The sequence below is a fragment of the Patagioenas fasciata genome, chromosome 1 (genome assembly GCF_037038585.1).
Source record: "Patagioenas fasciata isolate bPatFas1 chromosome 1, bPatFas1.hap1, whole genome shotgun sequence".
Taxonomy (NCBI): domain Eukaryota; kingdom Metazoa; phylum Chordata; class Aves; order Columbiformes; family Columbidae; genus Patagioenas; species Patagioenas fasciata.
The window spans coordinates 140,615,497-140,639,095 of NC_092520.1; the positions used below are offsets into that span (position 1 = coordinate 140,615,497).

General features: G+C 38.9%; 1 protein-coding gene across 1 annotated transcript in view; it reads right to left on the reverse strand.

Moving 5' to 3' along the window:
• Positions 1–9,362: 9,362 nt before the first annotated feature.
• The window catches only part of ARFGAP3 (ARF GTPase activating protein 3), a 34,784-nt gene continuing 20,547 nt past the window's right edge, over positions 9,363–23,599 (reverse strand). The window contains exons 10-16 of the mRNA XM_065852561.2: positions 21,048–21,173; positions 20,386–20,508; positions 17,404–17,541; positions 16,058–16,181; positions 14,945–15,035; positions 11,136–11,257; positions 9,363–10,436 (exon numbers count right to left, since the gene is read on the reverse strand). Coding sequence (XP_065708633.2) covers positions 10,419–10,436; positions 11,136–11,257; positions 14,945–15,035; positions 16,058–16,181; positions 17,404–17,541; positions 20,386–20,508; positions 21,048–21,173 — 742 coding nt within the window. The 3' untranslated portion in view covers positions 9,363–10,418. The remainder of the gene's footprint in view (positions 10,437–11,135; positions 11,258–14,944; positions 15,036–16,057; positions 16,182–17,403; positions 17,542–20,385; positions 20,509–21,047; positions 21,174–23,599) is intronic.

A 23,599-nucleotide genomic window follows, 5' to 3' on the forward strand; every position in this document is an offset into this window, starting at 1 on the left:
GCAAAAAGCTACTCTCAATACTGGCTATTGATTTGCTGTGTCAGCTCTCCTCTTAGCCACATTTGATCAGAACAGCAGTTATATCAGAGTTATGCAGCTATATATCAATTATATAGTTGAATAATGCCTTACTGTACATTTCTTCCCACTCCCTACTTTCTCAAGCCTTGGGTGTTGTCCCAGCTCTCTGGCCTGTCACATTGACCCATGTCATTTTATTTGCATTTGAAGCCTGCAGACTGGGTGTGTAATAGCTTCCAGAAACAACCATTGTTTTCCATCAAAGCCGAGGGAAGATGATCCCCGAGGCGGAGCGGCTCCTTCCCTGCCCCGCTTGGCCAAGAAAGCTTTCACGCCTAATGCTGTGGCTCCATTCCTGCATATTGCAGCGGCCATAAAACAAAGCTCAGATGGCCTCAGGCAGACACGAGTGCCAGCGTACATATTGTAAAAGCAATTACCAGTGAGGCAGAAGAAACACTGGCAGGAAGAAGCCAGGAGCAGCAGGGATGGGCTGATTTGGGGAGATGGGGTGCAGCGAGCAGCAGTTTGGGGAGATGTAGGATGTCCCAGCCATGCCCAGGCCCACACTCCGTCACATCATGGCTAAATACATCTCAGTGCCAGGCACCCTATGTGATTGTACTATGGATTCTTCATGGAAACATTTACTGTTCAAAGCAGTACAAGTTAATGGCCATGCAGGAAGAAACTAAGGGTTTTGAAGAAAGGGGCTTGGGCCAGCAGTGTCCTGGCTCCCTCTCCAGCCAGAGGAGACCCAGGCAACACCAACCAAATGCAAAAGCCCCATGGCTCGCTGGCCGGCTGCTGCTGTGGGGCCAGCGTTTGGGTCTCTGCCAGCTGCGAGGGGAACTCAGACACCAACCTGAGGCATCAATCTCAAACCAAATCCCAACAGTGATGCTCAATCCGTGGGGCACATAAGTGTGAATGCTGCCAACAGTCACAGTGTCCAAGAGCCTCAGCTCTCCATCCATCCCTAGCGCGTGGAGGAGGTCATCTAGGAGAATAAATTTCTATTAGCACTGTAACGTCAAAATAACCATCAAAAGGCATAGGTGAGGGAGCAGCAGGTGTTTTGTATCAGGTATCGCCTGCATCTGCACCACCAGACAAAGGACCAGCTTCAGCCAGAATCTCAGCCCGTAGCGGCCACATGGATGACAGGAATACATGTCCATAAGTCCAGGAACAGGGAGGGGAATCACTATGACTAATATGTGCTGGAAGCCTCCTGCCGCCGCTGTGGAAATAGCCCTGGTATTTCTGAAAACTTGTAAACAACAATTTTCATGAAGAAATTTTGCACTCATCTGTTAGGTCTCAGAAAATGAAGACGAATTGAGCACAGAACTGAAATTGCTATTAGGAAGTGGTATTAATGCCATTAAAGAATGTAAGAAATCAAACCACTGTAAATACACATGGTGCCTTGAAGGGTTGGCTTCCAAATATTAGAAATAGCTGCAAGGCAAATCACTTCAGGGGAAACAAACAAAGCAGAAAAGGGCGAGCGACAGAAGTGCTGAGAACACGAGGTCAGAGGCTACAAAGCCAGCGTTGCCTGAACGGAAAAAATGATTGCTGAGAGCTGAGCACAGATAGCTCTAGAGAGAAAACAGACGTGGGGGAAGAGGAGGAGAAGGCAATGTGAGCAAACGTGACAAAGAAAGTGAAATTTCTGAGAGTCACAGGATAGGATAAAGATGTAAAGTGAAGAGGATGACCACAGAATTATGTGGAAGGTGGTTTTTGCCTGTGGTGCTGTTTCTGGATCTTCTGCTTCTGGAGATAAAGGTTCAAGTTCGGTGGGTTGATGTCCACCGCTCGTTTCTGCCTGCCCTTGCACCCCCTGGGTTTCTGCTCAGTCACCCCTCCAGCAACTTCTGGCAGAAACCAATTCAAGCCTGGAGGCTCTCAGGCCCCTTTTTTTCCGTGTTTCCCAGGCCAGGATGGTGAGCCGCCAGTCCTTCCCTGACATGATGCCCTGTTGTGGGTTTCCAGCCATGGTCTGTCTTCTTGCTGTGACAGAAAGCCCGAGGCAGGAGGACACAAGCCCAGGGTGGCCGGGCAAGAGCTGCCAGAAAAGCTGCAAATGATTGCCAGGGCACAAAGTCTTTTGTCCTTACCTCCAGGGTCCTCCCATAACTTGGCACCAAACAAAAAGCTCCTCCGGGGAGCTCCCATGACAGACACCCCCATTATCACCCCCAGCCAGGAAGGTGCCTCCTCCTAGGAGTGGTTTTCTTCCCTCCAGTCCTGGCAGCCCAGAACAACCCCAGCGACCTTCTGCAGCACAGCCCACTCCTGCCACAGCCATCACTTCCCAGCACTTGCATTTAGAAAACAAGCAGCTGTCAAAACCCCAACTAAAACAAGAGAGGCTTCATAAAACCCGCACCGCTCCAAGGGAAGGAAAGCGAAGCGGGTGCTGGCAATGCCATGAGATGACAGAAAAGCCCCTCAGGCAGGAAAAACATTGTGCAATGGGATGAGACATTCACCAAGCAAAAAATGGGATGCCAGGGTCAGGACAAGCTACCACGCACACCTTCTAATCAACTATTTGCCCCATTTTGGCCAGCTGAACTGCTCAGCACTCATTTGATAGAAATGCCAGTAGCATGAAAGACACAAATAAGGTGCACCTTTTCTTTGGGGGGGGAGAGGGGAGGAATCAAACAACCTTTGCGTCTATGTATTTTCAATCAATTTTCCCTAGTTTCATCAATAATGTTTCACAAGTCATAAAGCAAGAGAAATATCCTAGTTATTTGCATGCTGTTGATGTATTTTGTTCCCTTTGTTTTTCAATTTGTTTATCAGAGCAGACTGGTTTCATTTTGTGGTTTTCATGAATTAGCATAGTTAACATTTTTAACAAATTTTTAACCTCAAATTCTGCTGAAGTAAGAAGAAATAGTACTCGACCGATTTCCCAGACTTGGGGCAAACAACTTTGTAAGGCTTTAACATCTTTACACCACATAGTGAATTTCAGAAAATAACCACTGAATAACTTTGCAACAGAAAACTTCCTTTAATTTTTTGATGTGGTTGGACACAGGTAGGTAATAATGCCATGACTTAAATAATTATTTGGGCAATTGACTTAGCACTTTAAATTACCACAGCAGTTTGTACCTCTAAGCTACAACACAGGCAAACACAGGCACAATTACCTAAACTGGAAGCTTCCTAAAAATATTTTAATAAACTTCTTAGCTGCAAGAATAAAACCAAGCACCACACTACCACCACAAACCATGCAATGCAGAAACCACCTTGTGCATGGTGGCCCTTCACCCCCCTGAATGAGCAGCCCCCACCTCCAGCAGTAGGTGACACACATCTCTGCTTCCACTTCAGAACTGCCAGGATGGGTCTGAAGGATTTAAGGCCTTCCACTCAATACAAAGCAAAAGAAATAATTTCAACATTATTCTACCCAGATGTACCCAAACTCTCTTTTCTTCCTCTATATTTTTTCTTTCAAAGATGACTTATTTTGCAGAAAAGCGGCATTTTCAAAATAAACTCATAGGCACACAGTTTTTTTTCCCCAAGAGCAGGCTGTTTGGGTTCACTTTATCATTTTTATGTGCCTTAATCCATAATCACAGCTTTCCTTCACATTTCAAGGACAGCTGAAAGTATTTAAGGATTTGGGAATGCTACAAAGTCCTATAGAAGTTCTTCATTTGGCCTTCTCAAACCAGATAATGGTGGTGGTGGTTACCTTCAGCACTGGTCCTTGGGGATGAACTGGAGCTTTCATCACGTCTCAGGAGAGACTTCTCTCCATGCAGAGATATCAGATTTTCAGTTGGATTTATAGAAGCAGGACAACAATGTGCAAGTTTCCTTAGATCCACTGGACAACTGGATGTTGCAGCTTGAGTACGCACACGTTAGTCAGGCCTAATAAAGAGAAGACCTGGCAGGCTGGGGCATCAGGAAACTTCCTCAGACATTTTGTCTCCATGTCTGTAGCAGCTGCCAGGTAGGTCTGTGGAGGACCTTTAAAATATAGCTGTCCTGAATTTGTAAACCTAAAATAGCTGGGGGGGGGGATGGAGGGGTGGCATCAGTAGTCTCATTTTCTCCTCACTGAATTTAGCAAAGGGTTTCAGACAGCAAAAAATTATGGAGACAAACATCAGCTTCTTTTTGGAACTGAGACAACTTTGTGCTAATCAGAATAGAAGGAAAATGTTTATGTCTCAATTCAGCGAAACTGGGGAAGAGAGGAAGAGATTTTTCCTCTGAGAAAAACCCAGCCTTGGGGCGCATTCCCCTGGGGCTGAAGCCAGGTTGCTGCAATCACTCTTCAAGGGTCCCAAGTCCCAGACTTTTGGACAAACTCTCACTGAACTCAGCCATGAGTTCATTTTACCTGGCTGGGAAAGCCCACTCCAGCAGATGGCCCCTCAGTCCATCACCCTCCACTGCAGCTACGTGGTTCTGAAAATGTGGTTCACTCAAATGATCAAAGCACCTGAACCAAACCCATCCCTGAAGCTGTTTTGCCTCTCAGTTTTTCCTTACCCAGCTTGTTCTAACTTTAAACAGGAAGGCAGGGAAAGACGGTGACGAAGTGTAGCCCACGAGCAGGAAAGGAGCACACACCAATAAAAACCACCATTAAATCCATCGTCAGATTGCTATCACACAAGCAGCAGCATCTGCCTTATCGTAGCAAGGCTCTCAGCTCCATGCCAGTTATTGCCTGTCACAATCAGGTATTAAAAAATGCATTCCTCTTTGGTGGATGATTTGTGTTAATTAAGATGCTAGCTAGAAAATCCACCTATAGCTTTGCATTTCCTTTATTTTCTGATGTTCTTGAATCCGAGACAGAAAAGCGTGCTGTTCAGTATTATAGAATATAAAAGTCATCTTCAGATATTGAAAACAACGAGCTGCAAGTGTGGACTGGAAAATACATGCAGCGCAGCCCATTACAAACACAATACAGCTCATTCACTTCAAATTGGTCAAGCTTCTCATGAACTGTGCATCTCCAAAGCATCCTACTAATGCTTCTGGATCTCCCAGCATTGCACGCATTTATAATCGCGTTAATCATAAATTATTACTGCGTCAAGTGATTTTGATATAAACAGGAAAGGACTGTCAGGCAAACAGGAGACATTACGAGCACATTATGTATTACCAGAAGGGAATGAAGAAATTCATACCAATATGAGAAAAGTGAAAAAGAAAGTGAGTGCTTCTTCAATGGCTCGCTGCTCTACTTCAGAAATCCAGCTCTACATCAGCTTTTAAAAGGGATTCCTGTGCAGAGTTGAAAGAGTTATCTCATGCTCGAGCACTGTGAGCTTCACATGCTGCCTTCAGATGGAGCAGAGAGCGGGGATGAGTATGTTTGGATAACAAATGAAATCTCCCTCTGAGGAAACACGAGCAATCTCCATTTCCTTACCCCTTAATCATTTTCAGTAATAGGTCCAAGGTCTTTTCCTGCTACAGGCACACGTTTTGTCACACAGCTGGTCTTTACAGAGCATGACAAAGGAGCTTCTCTAAGCAATGTTACTGTGTCAGTGCCTTCCCTCTCTATACACCAAACCTCTGAAGCACTGGGTGGAGGCAAGTAATAGAACGGCAACACATTCATCAGTGGAATTCAGGAATGAATATATATATATATATATATGATTTCTGATCAAGCTTTTCTGCTAGCCTTCCTCACATCCACAAAGCACTGTGGCATGTTCACCTCCTTAACGGTTTTGTCCCCTTGACCACTACAGCAACACAAAGAAAGAGAGAAATCACATCAATTTATAAATACAGATATAAAAGCTCTTTGACACTGATTGGCTCAAGAGCTGAGGAACCAATAAAGCACTTGACTTAAACTTTAGACTGTGGAATCCTCTGTTCTCATGCTATAGGATCCTGCTGTTTTGAGATGGGAACATCTCCATGTCGCCATCACCAAACCTGCCTCTTGCATGCCCAAATCTTCTGCACTGCACCTCAGGGACACTTCTGTATGCTTTCTCAAACCAGTCTGTCAACAACAGTTATTTTCTCCACCCTTCACCAAGGAAACCCACAGCTCTTGCATTCCAGTCTCCCAGTTAAAAGAAAATGCAGAAGTCCTGCGGTAAACATACAGAGCATCAGTACAGTGGGGAGTGGTTATCCATATTGCTCAATGTAAAGCAGCTGCACAGGGTCCAAACCAGGTGCCCACTTATAGATAGCTTAGATGTCCTTGCGTTCAGGATTGACAGGTGCAAGGCTATAGGTGACTCACACCTTCTGGTGTCTCAGCCACCCATCAGGCAAGGTATGCTAAGACTTCTAATGGCAACAGATGTCCATAAGCAGGCAACCGGTTTGAATTTTCACTAGCTAGGGTACAGAAATAGTTATCTTTAAGATCAGAACCTGCTCTCAGAGAGAACTGAAGACAACAGGAAGTTCAGACTAACCACACAAAATCCAAAGCTACAAATGAAGAAGCAGGTGTTGCAGAGCTTCAGCATGGAGCTGCAAGCCAAGCTGAAGGTAGAAAGGAGTTCCACGTCCTCTATTGCTCCTTTTCTCCCTAAAAACGGGGAGGTTGTTGAAGAAGGTGCACACTTACAGGCTTGCAAACTGGAGGCCAAACTGTTCTTACATATTTTGCAAACAGGATGAACACAACTCTCTAATTACCCACCAAGCATCACAAGACTCTATGAACTGCCTCAACAGGGCTATACTTCTCTATTTTTGCATCTTTGTGGGAAGAAAGTAACATTGCCCACCATGAGAAGTAAAAGTCTCACAAAAATTTAAGTTGAAAAAGAACCATGAGATCATATTGCTTTGTGTGGGAGGCTGTATGGTTTTACTCCCCTTGAAGGTTTCAAAAAGTAAACACCAAGAGCAAATATAAACTGAAAGCACTAAAATTAGAAGTAACATATTCTGACAGTTGCAGCTTATCCTGCAAGAAGACAAAGGCAGTGCTGCTATGAGCAGCAGGACAAAAGACGACTGCAATTTTTCTGCTTTGTACCACCTCGGTAGCCTCCGGGTCTGTACGACCCACTGGTTTGGCCATTGCTGATCGAAGAGACTTCAGTCTCGTATGTGTGAATTACATATGCCAAAACCCACTGATTTACACAGAATCCCCCCAAAACCAAAGCTAGCATGTGGTCTTCAGCTTCACCATTGATTTCCAAGGACAGCTAGACTTCTTTTCACTCAAGTGCAGGACAAGAGCAGTGTTCACAGACTCCTATATGTGGAGTCACTCAGCCCACCCTTGCACTATGAAATCCTTCTAAAACAAAAGCTTAAATAAGCACCGAAATATCTCTGGCATTGTTTCTCCCAGCAATGGAACAAACTGATGTGAAGCAGATCAGAACAACAGCATTGAGTACATCCTATTTTACAAAAAGCAAGAGAAACAGACAGTAACAAGATTCCCCCCCCCCTTCACTCAGGAAAGGACAGTACAGGTCTCTGCATCAAATTAATGCTGGTTCTGGTGTTGTAACAACTAACTTCAAACATTTTTCTATCCCTTTCAATTTAACTTACAAAAATGCAGGTTACTTTACTAAGATGTAAAGTATTAAATAATCCCCTTTCACCTCCACTTGTATGCAGATACTTTACAGGACTGTAAGAGGAAAGTTTAACAGTTCAGAATTAACTGCTGCCATCTTTCAGCTCCAGCTTCAAAAAAGCAAGATATACAACGGTACTACGAGAGGATTAAGGGAAGAAGAACTGCAGCAAAGCACAACTGATGACCAGTTGCCAACTTTCACCTGGGAACTTGTTGGAAAACCAGATCCGATACATGGTTTTCTCATGTACTCTAAAACCTGTGAAACTTGTAGCGTCAGTCATTTGCCCCTCTTATCAGAGGCTGACAAATGCATTTGAAGCCAGAAGATTAGAAAAAGGAAAAGAATACATAAAAAAAAACAGGAATGCAAACCTCTTTTTAGGTTTAGATTTCTCCCTTTGATCCAGTCCAATGAAATCCTGCAGGATCTGAGGTGCCATGGTATCCTGAAGCCCCGGAAGACAAAAAAGCTGGCTTTTTTAAACTAAACTTCAAGTAAAAGTTAAAGCTGGCTCTTCCAGTGTACATGGCAACCACTCCCCACCTGTACTTGATAAAACACAGTGACACCTCATGGGTTTATCAAAGACACAAACAGGTGTATTTAGGGTCAAGAGCTATTCATCCAGACATTACGTCAAGAGAACACCTCACTGGCACACAGGTTGCCATAGAGAACCTGCAACAACAAACCCCATTTATGTTGAACTGCACAATAGTCCTGAAAATACTGAATTGTTGTTCACCCGTAGGAGACCTTTGTGGTGTAATCTTCAGATCGCAGCAAAGAAGAAAAGGTTTATGTATCTGTTGGAGAGTTTCACATGTTTTATAGCCTTTTAGATAAGCCCAAGATGTTCCATCCTAGAATTTCTTCTTATTTTGTACTGAAGATTTTTTTTTTTTCGGTATTTTTCCATCTGGGAGTGGCTCACTGTATTGCTATGATGCATAAAAAACACAGGCAATTATTTCAGTGTAGGTGATCTCACGTACATCGTTATATATGAGAAACCATGGGAGGGGACAGAACTACATTGTGCTATACTTCACTGCCTTAATTTAAGCAACTGCATCCACATACACACGGCTAAATACACAGCCTGGTTATCAGAGGAGCTGCTCTCCTGCAAGTCATTGGATGCTGTTGGTATATCGCAACTCTGAAAATCAGACCACTTACTGCTCGTAATAAATTTACTACTGTATGTAGACTGAACCAAAAGAGCAGTTTGAAAACTGAGAATTGCTACTTGCAATTAGAGAAAACCAAAGCAAGCACTGACCAGGGCTTGTTATATTAGCAAATCATCTCTATAGGCTGGGAAAGGAGAAAACAAAGCAAGCTGTTGTTTTTTTCCTATTGTAAAGCTCTACCGTTAAGCAGAACAAATACTTACCTTGTACTACTCTCAAAAAAACAGAAAGATCAGTTTTGCATTAATGAATCTAAATGCAACAGAATTACCAAAGTTACCAGAACTAAGATTTAGATGTAAGAGGCAGCTACAAAAATGCAGCTATACTGTGAACTGTATTGTAACACAGTAGCTTATTTTCTATGCCAGCCTTAGTGTTTTGATTTTTAAATCACTATAGCAATTTAATAAGAAAGCTAGTTTCACTAATTGAAATGAAAGGCTAATTTTACCAGACCATTGTATAGACGGAACACAGATAGCAGTATTTAGAAAGCTGGAGACCGGTGTCTGCACACAGAAATTTAATTAAAAAATGAGTTTATATCAATTGTTTTTATTAGATATCAGCAGTTTACAAATTTGGATTAAGAAATAAAGTTACAGAACAGAATTAGCTTGAGCTCGTTCTTGGTTGAGAGGTTTTTTTCTTTAAGGTCATAATAGTTTTTATACAGGATGTCCTCAGCAGTAAATTCTAGACTGTCTAAAACACAGTCCCACTATTTCTTCATTCAATAGTCCATAATTTATCAAAAAACTAAGATTGTTCTAAATATTTTTAACAAGTATTTAATTAACTACTCTGTTAGGCCCTTTATTTTTTTTTTCAATTTGTACACAATACGGATTTTTAAAAAGCACTTAAGGATTCTATATTGCAATTTTTTGTAACTTTCAAAACTAGGAATAAATAGATTGTTTTCATGACAAGATGAAATCCACTATTCAATATACCACGTCTTCTCCATATCTAAGCACACAACTTTCTATCAGGAATACTGTTTTAAAACACTAATTCCTCACCATTTTAATGCACATCAATTCATGCCTGCAAGAGCTTCTATTTTCCCATAAGCACAGGTTTAACTTTAATTCCTTATTTTGCTACAGCCCACTAAATACCACCTCAGCATATGCTTAATTTACATTTTCTTCTCCACAGCTCCTAAGACAGACAAGTTATGCCTGGCAAGTGAAGAGGCAACTGCACTGAGGTTTCTATTAGGAAGCCTCATTTCCATGTATGCGTTCAACTCTCCTTTGCTGCCTCACAGCCAAAACCAGTAATAAAATAAAGCTTCCAACATCTAACATTAAGGTCACTAAGAAATACAAGACCATAAAGGAGGGAAAAGGAAAAAAAAAGCATATGCAGTGTAACAAGTTGCACAAGATTTCTACTCTGCAAAAATGAAATAGCAGTAAGAAGAGGCTGAGCCAGAAAGCTGTACAAAGAAACAAGTATGTTGGAACAAGTGAAAACATTAACAGTCTTAAGGCAACCTTCATTGGAATCAGCAGTGTGATTATTTGTATATCTGAAGAGAAATCCTTCTTCAGCGTACTTAATTGTGTTGATACAAAAGATGTTATGAACCATATCGATCCTAGAAAAGTAAAAAATAAAAGACAGACATGAGTATGTTTTCTGTCGAAATAAATTAGTTTTACTTGCGTCTGTAAAATAAATAATAACTTAATTATTAAAGACTAAAAGAAAATTGATCAGCATTTCCAAGAACTGGAGTTTGCAGTTAAACTCCAGAACAATTAGCCTGATTTTCAAACACCCGAGAGCTCCCACTGACCTCATGTAGGAAATGCAAACTAACAGGAGCACAAAGCACACTTTACGCTAGTGAGACCAGGTTCCCTTAATTTTGTGCACAAACATGGATCAAAGGTATTACTGTCAAGTTACTTAAAGAGCTAATACAAGAGTTGGGCTAGATGGCTGCTATAGGTCCCTTCCAATTAAACAGTTTTATTCTGACTTACAAACTCTTATTACTTTAAAAATACAGTGACAGCAAATAGCTTCCATGATGGAATTTTTGTTTCAATTGTAAGAAGAGACGTAAACTATATAAGGGAAAAGACAAAATAATATTCTAAGGAAGGTGAGCTATCAGCTACAGATTTATTTTTAAAAAGATAAAGGTCTACTGTCTACCACGAGGCTACAAAGCTCAAAACCAAATTCATTCTTTTCTCCCTAAAGATGACTCTCCAGCAGGATCCATGATACTAAAAGCCCTATAAAAAGACTTCAACTGATGGTTACTACATTGTAATTTTCTACTAACCTGTATAGATGTCATGACCCCATTAGCAAGCACAGAAAGTTTTCCAGCCACTGATTTCACTCCTTGTTTAAACTGAGCTATATCAGGAGCTGAAGGCAAGACATTTGTAATATTGTAGCTTCCTAAAGGAGAACACACACAAACCAGAAGAAAACAGAATTTTATATTAAAAGCAGCCTTTTCCAACCCCGAAGTACAATATACTACTAGTAACACTAAATTCCAATGTCTGATTGACACTAAAAAGCACTAGACAAAGATCTCAAATGTCTTAAATGCATCTTCCTTTCAATTTTTTTCAGTTGTTCATAATTCCACCTATCATCTTCTACACTTCGTATTCCCAGATAAGCAATTAATGTTTGGATAAGATATGATTTATTCTGCACTTTCAATCTGCTGCAATGTTATTTGTGTTCGTATCCTGAGCAGCTGTTACTACCTTGCAATTAAAAATGAATGCACTGCAGTGATGAACCTTATTTGTGTGCACGTATAGATATGTTTTGCATGCTGTATATACACCCATATTTTGCATTACTACATCGGAGGCCTGGAAGATTCTATAGAAACTATAGTAAAGGCAAGTATGTTTTAAAACTCTAAATCAAAGCTGGCAAGTAGCCTTCCTTAAAGCCAATACAGTTTGGCCAGGGTTAGCTCTACTGCTACTATGAAAAGTATAGGCCTAGAGGTAACAGAAATCAAAGCTGTTTCAAAACTAACAGCATGGTATTTAATATTAACATGCTAACAGTTGCAATCACCCACTCATTTGCAAAAAGAATTACTGGCATGTCTTACTATTAAATACCTGATACTGTGAAAGGCACAAATGGCAGTAAACCAGCATTACAGCGCTACGTATGAGCTCAGGAATAAACAGGGCTCCTGAGAAGAAGCACTCCAAAACAGAATGTTTTCAAAAATCAAGACTGGAATCTGTAGCCTTAATTTAAACACATCATCAACTGATCGTCATGACTGGTCGGGTAACTTGTGAGCAGCTACCGAGCCTCAGGGAAGCAATTCCAGCCGCAGACTCCACAACCTGCAGCCCTGTAACTCGTGTTGACAGCGGCACTGTACAGAACCTCACACCAGCAGCCGTTTCTTCTCCTTTTTTTCCTTTGGAACAGGGGTGGAGGAGGAAGGGAGAGAGAACCTGCAGCTCCTCTTTAACGGGTAATTAAAGGCACCTGCCTTGTTAGGAGGTCAAGGCAAACAGTAACCATAGAACACTTGATCTACCAAAGCTAAGAGGCTGGTTTGTGGCAGCAGATGCATGGTCACACTCAGAGAGCCCCTACTCCGTTGTTTAAAGCAGCTGGTAGCTGTTTCTACAATGCATGGGGCACACTTGTTTATAAATTATTTTCAAAACTTCACTGTAATTGAGACAGCCCTATTTCTGAACTGTAATTTTGACTTCCTTACCATCTGTTCCGCTTATCAAATGCTTCAGCATTTTTGTTATTAAACTGAGAGTCACGGAAATAAAATTTGCAGACACAAATAAACTGAGAAAAGCTCTAACCACTTCGCAGCCACATGCACTTTCTCATGTTTTTTCTGGTTATGCATGATTGTCTGTAAAACCTCTTGTACATGAGACAGGAAAGCAACTCCTTTTCTTGCTATTTCCTTCAAAATCAGCATCTACAAGTCAGTCATCTGACATGCCATCTTTCTTACCAATAGGTTTGACATAACACAAAGTACAAGCATTTTCTTGCAGCCCCCTCTTTTTGGAAACCAGCTCCTACAGCATTCTGTACAAAAGCAAGCATCCCAAAATTGTTCTACCCTAAAATTTCAGCAGTGCTCATAAAAACAACTTTTGATTCAAAGAACATTGTATTCTGGCAAGGACCCCAGAATTACAGCAGCGTTTTTGTTGCCAGTCTCCAGTCTCCTGATTACCTTTAGTTTATGAAACTAATGATGGCCTTGGCATTAATTCAACACCAGACAAGCTAAAGAAAAACATGCAGGAAAGGAAGATTCTATAGACTGAATATAGTGCAAAATTGTAATATACAAACTAATAATTCCTGGTGCATTTCTTTCCTCACTATTATTTTAGAGCAGTTGACAAACCATTTAGCAGAAGTTTAGTCTTTGTAATATAACTTTAAATTTACTATTGGGTTACATGCCCCTCAAGACAGAACTAACCTTGAGTCACAGACATGCATTTTTATCCCATTATTTGGAATCTCTGCATTCCCTCAACAAGCCCCAAAAACCTTTCCAAGTGGTGAGTGATGAACAGTTGTCTGTGTACAACTCACGTACACATAATAAACACAGAACTGCCTGTAAGTACTCTTATTTAGAATACAGTGAGAATTTTATCACATATATATATATGTATGCGTACACAGAAAGGTGCATTCATACATATATATGCACACACAGATATATATCTACCACATCACACAATTTGACCCATCTTTAACTTATATTTACCTTTTCTTAGTTCATTCTCCAATTCATTACTGCGTAAAAGCCCCACACATATTACACACGTTAAAGGAAAAATTAATTCTATATAAAATCATTTCTATGAAATAAAACTCAAAGAAAAAGGACAAAGAAAGTTCTAGTCAAAACCAGATACATAACAAAATAATGTTTGTTATCATAATCCCATGTATTATTGAAAACATTGTGTACAGATTCAGAAAGAAACAGTTTCTTTCCTTTTGTTCCCCACATCTTTTTAAGCATGACACCATGTCGAAAATATTCTTTCAAGTGACTAAATTAAATTACTACAGTTTCTGCTTTATGCCTCCTCCCTTCCTTTTTTTTTTTCCGTTTCAATTAATGGAAGTCCAGTTTAAGTAACTGGACTCTACTAGCCAGTGTATTCAAAACCTGCTTTCTGGGGATCAACACTGAACAGTCACATGTCAGTTGTTTTGCTCCAACTTTTCCAAAGTAAAATCAGATGCTGCATTCTGTTTGCTTTTCCAGACTATTTATATAATTACTCACAGATTTCAAGTTCTTCAAGAATTCTTTTTTTTCTATTTCTTCACAAGTTAAGGAATGAAACCCAACTGACCAAGTCAACAAAATCTTCCAGTATTCCCTACTTTTTCTATTTCACATTATTGCACTATCCAAAAAGGGTGCTGGAAAGGAAACAGGAGACATTTTTGATAGCCTAAGTGGCTACTTTTCAGTCAATCTTTTCTAATTTGATGAACTATACTCTCCAGTGTAAGGTGTTCCAACAAATCTTCTAAACATACAAACCAATTGAAAAATTTCCTTAATTTGGCAAGACCAGTCTTAGAAGCAGATATCCTGATGAATGGATATGCCATGCAATAGATTACATGGGAATTTCATGGCCACTAACATTTTATTAAAGATTCTTCTTAGATTTGATATTATTATGACAGTTACTTTCACATATATGAATATATAAGTTACTCATGGTAACTTATCAAAGAAACCACCTGATAGGTAGGTGTTATCACATTTGTTTTTATAACAAAATATTAGTTTTCCTCTGATAAAAATTATTTACAATATAGTTAGTCCATTATTTGCAAAAAGTCACATAAAAATCCAGTATGAAATATTGAACTTACTAAACTGAAAATACATAACCTGAAATGTAGGAAATAATTACTACACCTGTTCTGTTTGACCTGTTAGTAATACTAACACAACACTGCACTTTGCACACCTCTTGCAGAGTACAGCGACAGTCAGTTGACCATGGAACTAGAAGTAGTGTATGGGAGCACATTCACTGCATGACACAGTTTCCCACTCCGTGCAATATATACCTGTTGGTTGTTTTTTCTGATCATCAAACAAGTCAGCTGAACTTATAGATGAGCTTCCAGAAAGTCTTTCTAGTCGAGCCCTTGCTTCATACTAGAAAGGAATTGAGAAGAAACAGCACTGTAACACTATTTTGTCATCTTTTGAGGTCGTGTCAGGTAATTAATGAGATTATAGATACAGTTTTAGAACACACAAGCCCACTCAAAGCTGATCACTCTGAAAGCTGTTCCCATTTTGTAGTTTTCACACGACTTAGACGGTGTGAGTTGGCCATCATCTCAACTCATTTCTGAGTTGATCAAAAAGCAACCTTTACCACTGCACCACCAAGAGGCCTACTCACTGTTAGGCACCCTAAAAAGGGGGACTGCTGAGAAGGCAGAGGAGAATTAACTACACAAGAATTAAAAACAACTGAAAAATGTGAAATGCAGTGCCTGGGTAGGATAAAGAAAAAGCACTGCAGTTAGCATCACGTCAACACTTCTAATCACACGATGCTTTTCATTCAACTTTTTCTGAGTTCCTTGGGAATGGTAATACATCTATTATTTTTTTTACAGTACTGTTTCCATTGTTAATTTTTCGTTAAAAATTGATTTTTTAAAAATGATGCCTCACCTCCAAAACGCAACATAATTTTATCCTTCGGCTGATTGAATTACATGGCATTTGTTGAACCACTTACCTGCTTGCTTAGCCTAACAATAACAGTCTTTCCATGTAACAAATACAAAGGGAACAGTTCCTTTAACAATGGTTTGTTAGCATCAGTTTGGGTGTTCAGAACAAAAAAAAGTAAGCCTTCAACCAGCATCAGGCTGATTCTACCAAAAATAAAGAATGCTGTCTACCACTTCTTTCAGAAAGGGATGATATTGGGAGGTAAGGTCCTACTTGCAGCTGCAACTCCTTAGAAAACAGTAAACTACACGAGTTATCAGAGACTTGTACATTTCAATCAAACAAATATTCAAGTGGACATAATTCTATAAGCTTGCTAATTCTACCCATTTTAACTATTTCTTGCCTTCTCTTTACAGAAGAACACTATGCTTATAGTCAAAGAATATTTTAGCGTTAAAAAATATTTAGCACTGCTTTCTACTTACATCAGCGTGATCTTGCCTTCCAAAATACATGTCTGATGATATTGCTTTTACATTGCCAAATTTTTTTTGTGCCTCATCTGTGTTTAAAGATGGTTCGTATTCAGGCTTACGACGAGATGTAGGTCTAAAAGAAAAAGAAACTGCATTAGTGGACATAACTTTTATTTCTGTCACAGCAGGATGCACTAAATTAAAAAAGATGCACTCTCATCTTAGTTTTGTGAAGCCTAAAAGTGTAATTGTGATTTTTTTAAAATAAAAATTAAATCAGTATGAATCCAGGATAAAGACATTCAGATAACTAAGTTGATAAACAAAATTCCAGTGACAGTTTTACAAGCTGGTGAATATATAGTATTTCAAATTCATTAATCCTGTATCTTTATTCTCAGAGTTAATTTAAAAAGCAAGCCAAAATTATGTCAACAAGAACGGACTATTTCTACAAAACTTCAAAAAAACCAAAACACAATATCAGTGAAACTCAGATTTAAACGTAACAATACAAAGAAGTTCAACATCCTTTGCACTGCCACTGCCTTCCACCTCAAACATACATATTCAACACTTACCTTTTTTATCTTTTTTTTTTTTTTTAATAAATATACTCAAATAAGGAAGTAATAGCATTATGGACATGAACCCCCATTTTGTGTAATATGCATCACTGCTTCAGTCTTTAGGGAACAATAGAACATGCTTGTGTTTAAAAAAAAATTGTACTTAAGTGTGTAAACCACATTGTGCAGGTAAGGGAAAATACAGGTAATGAGAACAGAAGCAGAAACACAAAGCAAGCACACAAAACCACACATTCTTATGTTTGCCACGTGATTACAAAGATAAAAACACAGCTGTCAGAAAATAAATTTATTCGTTTTTTATCATCACAACAATCAGACCTGTTGTTTGCGAGTATCTTCAACACCTTCACCCTGAAAGCTGAGTACACTACAGTTTCAGTCACTTGGTAACTGGGTTCTGCTTGCTTCATTAGGCAATAAACAAAGCAAGTAGAGCAAGTAGGCTCTCAGAACAGTGTAAATATTTGAATTTCTCTCCACATCTTTTGTCTAATTCTTGTTTTGCTGAGACACTTCGGAAATTACCTCCAGTACGTATACTGTACAGCACTGAGCAAAATAGTGCTTAAAATGTAAATAACTAAACAGGAAATTCAACTTACAAAAGAAATTCAGTCAGGAAGCCCCTTGACTACTGATGAAAGTTATGGGCAAATTTTCCTTCTAGACTGAAAAAAATTCCAGTACTATGACCAGGACTCAAATCATATGAACAAGCCTGGGCTTGCTGCACAAAAAAACAGTTAGGTTTTCTTTGCATACCTGTCCGAAAATCCTGTACTTTTTGAAGTTAACATTACATCAACATCTCTACTGTTATTTTCTTTCTTCCAAAAAGAATCTGTATTGTCATCCCATTTGGAGAAAGTGCTGCTCCTGAAATCTGAAGAATCATAGTACCTAAAATAAAAGAAAGAGTATTGAAAAAGCAGGAACTTTATGTTGTTAAATCAATACTGCTTTAATAACTGTTCACTGGCAAATAAGTTTTCGGCACAATGGCAGTTGTCAGTGAACCATTTGGATTTCATCATACTGGTTAGCAGCCTTGTGCAGCTGAAGCTCACAGATTCTGGGGGTATTTTTGTGCACATATTTAACTGAATGAAAAGTCTGGCCTTCCTTTAGGCTGGATTTGGTCACGGATATGCAGTGGACTGCCTGAAAGATCTGGTCCCATCAAAAAGAGCAAAGTACTCATTACTTCAAAGTACTATTTCTTCTTTAGTGTCAGACAAAGCACTGGGAAGAAGATTGTCAAGATACCTGGCTGGTTTAAGAGCTTCAGAAGCTAAGAAAACTTCAGGATGGACCCTGTGAGCAAGGCATCATGATGATCCTACAAGGTAAGGTAGCCTGCTCATAAAGACCTGGTGCTCTTGAGACCTAGTATAAAGAAACCAGCTATGAAAAAAGCCACCACAACTTTCAAGGCCCTTGAACACTTCAGAGATCCAAGAGCACCCAGTTGGCATCCAGTTGTGCTGTGGTTCCACACAAGGCAAAGATTTCTACCCAAGGGGTTGACAGTGGCTCATCTCACAGTTCCATATGAGTCAATCTATAAGCTACATAAGCAGGGAATCTGCTCCCATTTTCAAACATAGTTCAGAGCAGTAAGGAATGCCACTGCCAATGGTTCTGTATAGATATTTTTAAATAAAAGATATTAGTATTAAATACTTCTGACCTTTGTAATGTTTTTATTAAAACACTGCTAAATAACATCTTTCTTAAACATGAGTTAGTAAGACAATCCACTCTTACATATCAAAAGTGCCAGGCAAACACAAACAGAAAGAAAAGGAAAAACACACAAAAAACCAGCATGTTTGTCAATTCCAGTGGTAACTTATCTTGACCTTTTCCCCTTGGATTATCCACACGTATCTAAACTTTAACAGATTTAGTTTTGAAGTATTTTCCATATAAGTGCCAAAGATTAAGAATTTCCCAGTGTGGTTAAATATTCTTAAAAGTTTGGATCCAACTAGGATAGGGACTAAGATGATCAGAATGACAGGAGGCCAGCAGAATGGAATCATTCAATAGAACACACACAGGATATTAATGTCCGCATCTGTATTATGTGAAAACCACTTTTAAAAACCCATATTCTCCATGTCTGTGTTATTGAATAGTTGGGACATTGTTTTTGCAATTTATGAGAAACAGGACATGGGCTACAAGAACTTATTTGAATAAAGTGACTTATTTACACCATCCTTCCCTTTCAGATTTTCATAACTTTGCAAAATACTTCTTCAGTATTTGGGCTGGGCAGAAGGAGAAAGAAAACAAAATTTTAAATTGTAGCAAAAAGAAAAATGAAAATCCAAGGATTTTGAGAGGTTTCAATTATATATCTAAACTTTGAGACATTTAGCTTGCTCAGTTTACAGATACTTATAGTACTCTAATAACCAGTAAGATTATTTTGCTCTTGGGCATGTATTAAGATGATATTAAATTTACCTCTATTTCAAAGTCACAGCTTGGAATAAAGGATAATAACCACCTTACAAAACTTACCGAGACCAAAAAACTGATTTTATACTTTTTTAAAAGAGAATGGATATGTATTCCAACACCAACTAAATTCTACTATTGCTATAACTAGAACAAGAGCTGGGAACAGCTAGGTTACAATTTATCTTCTAATTATTGAACCAAAACACATTAAAATGCCTCTTCCATAATTTATCCTTTGCCTGCTAGTAGGCTTATCAATAATTTGAGAGCAGTAACAGTGCTTTCCAAAGAACAAACAGGGAAGCACTGAAATGATACATTTTATTTTACAAGACTGCTGCTAGTTTACTTGCTACCACACTTGCATTTCTGCCACTAGTAATTACACTACAAAGTAATGACACAAAACCTTTGTGTTTCTATTTGCCTGTCTACAAGCAATTAGGTACATTTTTTCCTGTTCCTGTGGCACCAATCCAAGAAAAGCAGTTTCTAAAAGCAACACCTGTTTCTACCTATCAGATCAGAAACAGCTGTTTCATTGCAACTAGTGCCTGTAGGACTCATTAATTTTCCTCTCCCTTCCAACAGCAGTATTTCATAATTTGCATTGCATTCATTCTCTGATCAAAAAATCCATCAATTATTTTTTACTTACATTTTATATTCAAATACATTAAAGTCTGTCAAATAAGACTGCAAACATCTACATAATACATCCAACACACAATACTTCAAAAAGATTTATGTTTTTGTATTTGGTATACATCCAGTTAAAAGAATGATGCAACTGTAGTATATCTAGTATCAGACCTCCGTACTTACTTATAAGTGAAAGCTCAAGACAGTACCAGAACATGAGGAGAAAACAAAACAAAACAAACAGCCAAGCAAACAAACCACCACACCAAACCAACCAATCAAAAGCAAACAAGAACACAAGTCATTCTGACAACAAAATCACTGGATTTGGTATACAGCAAACAAAAGCTTACCTGGCAACTATCTGTGCAAGTAGAGACTTGAACAAGACGAAACCTGTGAACGCATAATTCTGGCTTCCTTCTCAGAAAAAGTAACTCCTTTTCTTTAGAAATACATATGTCATCAAGGCAAGGTCAACTATTTCACTATTTTCAATGATGCCTGACAACACACTATGCGTATAGACAAGTCCAATTGTCTTCTAAGTTTCAAATGTATTGTGTATATTTGAACACATGACTCGCAGATACTTCTACACTCACTCAAAATAAAAAGCTTACACATTACCTTGAACTAGAAGAGAAATACGAGTCTTCTGCATCATCGGTGTATTTCTTCTTTGGCTTTGCAATTGTAGGTGTTTCTTGCTCTATTGTTTGCATGTCTGAGATAACTGAGTGAGAAACGCCGCTGGGGACAGGAAGGAAATAAGTATGTAAAGAGATGACAAAGCTCATAGCCTAAAAAACCAAGAAATGAAAGACCAACTCTAGTTTCTGAAACTTGCTGATAAAGCCTAGGCTATGAAAACTTTTAAGGAAAAAGTAGGAACGAAAAACCCAACTGTAGTTCTCTGAAGTAGTGACAGAACTTCTGAACACACAGACCATTCCAACAGCTCGAAAACACAGCAATGTGATTTTTTTAGTTTTGGCTTGTAAGACTATACTTCGGTTGGTATACCTGGCTGCCTTCCTCACAGTCAGCTAATGGAGGCAAACACCCAACAGACATCCTACAATTTAAGTTAACACCTGTCTGGCAGGTTAGAACTTAAATCTATCAGAAGCAATCTTGCCCTGCCCCCTGACAAATACTAGATTATTTGATTATACTGCTTAAGTTTACATAACACACTTAGGTATACTTTTTCATTTCCTACGTAAAAGGAAGGATAACTGCATAAAAACATGGAGTATTTTAAATACAGATCACAGAATTTCACATACCTTCTGTTGCTGCCAAGACCCATGCCAAGTCTCTCCAATTCACTTTTCTTCTTACCAGATAGATTTAACTTTTCTTCTTTTGTTTTAATATCAAGATCTCTGTAGGCCAACCGTAAGGATGATACACTACAACAAAACATACAGTTAACATATAACTGTAAAATGCTACACTGAACATCCAACCCAACAATACCAGTATAAAATTAACAATAGCATAGTATTGTATAGTATATTGTGTATGTTCTGTGCTTACTGAAAATATTCAGTACTATTTGGATTAAATTCCAACCACAAGGATGGGAGAAAGCCAGTAAGAAGACTGTCGAAACAGTCTTTTTTCAAAATGAATGTGAAGCATGCTACTTCTAAAGTTCAGGACACGGTTTTGCACCACCATTAACTGAACCTGAAAAAGTCTCTTTTCCACAGTCTTTATTCTATGTCAGGAGTAGTTACATTTATACAGTCCTAAATTACATTCAGCCCTTTGAAAACAACCACGAGGCTGGTGTGTCCCCAGGTGAAAATGAGTTTGACACCCCTGGTCTATGTAATACCAAATAGTTGTCAAAATTATCCAACTCTCACAATACTACAGTACTGCGGAATTTGTGATATAACACTAGTGACGTTTTCCCCTCATGGGCAGCTTGGCCCTGGTACCTCTCTCGCCCTTCACTCTCTTCATGCTCCTAGCGGATTTAACAGCTGCTACACACGCACTTGACGCAAGTGCTAGAGGTAGGCCACATGTCTTCTTTATTGCTGCTGCCTTTCCCTGTCTCAAAATGGAATATATTCTGTATTATGGATACTTTGAAGCATTCAAAACTTATTTTCTGCATAGCTGGCAACACATTTTGTCATCTGAAACATCCTCACAGTTCAGATATAGTAAGCTGTCTTTCTGAGATGCCATGAGCCTTCCTACACCTCAAAACTATTTTCCAGTAATACCAGTGTAGCACAGACAGAGGGTTTTACTCTTGATTACAGAACCGTAGAAACACTGCTTAAATTTAATTTTTTAGGTTAAAATGGCTGTAAATAGTAATTTTAATGAGCAATGCAACAATATTTTAATTCATAAGGTACCTAAAGTACAAATGAACACTATCAGAAGAAAGGTTAATGGGATTTAGGATGCTGCTGGTAGACATCCTGCTGCAAATAGAAAGGAAGTGCTTAAGTCTGAAAACCCTCATAACTTTCCATGCATTTTGTGCAGAAGCAGGAATGAAAAGAAAACAAGCTTTTGACCAAGGAGTATTTTCTTCCAGTGGCTCTTCTAACTATTTGATTACCAAAACAAGTTCTCCCTAGACTTTTTTCTGGTCCCATGCATACTTAACTTTAACCAAGAGTACAACACGTCTCTACCAAAGTTCACACCCTGCTGCTTAGTGCATCTCCAGCAAGACACGAGCTGTTTGGCTGCAACTGCTGGAATGAAAAGGGCACAACATTTGGTCTCCTTCCTTCACAGACAAGGGATGGCGCTACCAGCCTGCTATAAGGAATGGGACATCACTCCTCCACTGATTAGGCATATCAAAAACGAGGAGAGCCATCTCAGTTTGGTGATGATTAGGTATCCTTTGATTGCGGCTTTCAGAGGACCTGGAGCCAGAACTAAAAGAAAAAAAATCACTACGTCTTATGTTCAGATGCTCGTAACAATAAAAGTCAGGTATAAACCAGGATGCATCTGTGGAATGGCTTCTGAACCCAATAAAATCAGAAAAATATATCTTCAAAGCACAGAGTATGACCAGGGATGTTTTAAGTCAATCCTTGCCATTCAGGATCAATGGTTACAGAGAAAATTGAGAATGTTCTCCAAAATTCAACTTAAGACTGCTACTGATAAAATCTGCCCAGTATTTTGATTAGAAAGATTAGCAGCCAATCTTATGAAATCTGTTTTACAAACATCAAAGATCTTATCTGCTGTTGACTAAAACAAATAGGGATACTGTTTGTGGTTTTTTTTTTTTTTAAAGGAACTCTAGTTATCTATTCTCTTGTCAGTGTCCAGCATAAAACAAAGAAACTGTGTAACAATTATAAAATCACATTTTAAGTTTCAAGTCTCAGGACACTTTCTCCTTCTAAGTACTAGACTATAAAAGCATCGCTTTCATTCCTGTCGAATAACAAAGCCATATTGAATTAATTTTCTAAAGCTCATGACTCAAGCTTTTAAAATTAAAACCACCACACAAATTAGTTGGAAGCAAATGCAATTTTAAAAGTGTTCACCCTTATTTGATTTTAGTACATGCTGCCATCTACAGTTAAAAATCCAAAAAATCGTAAGGGAAATAGCTACCTCACCTCTACTGGGATTGGATCCATAAGCTAAAGTGAATGTTCAGCCCTCATGTTTGCAGCGATTTTTAGAGGGTTCTAGCCACTGCTGAAACGTTACAATGAATTTATACTAAAGGTTGCCTTGAATCTATATAAGTTGATACATTTCTGATAGAAAAACTGAATCATTACAGTTTCTTCCAATCTGAATTATATCATTAAAGATACTATCATTAAAG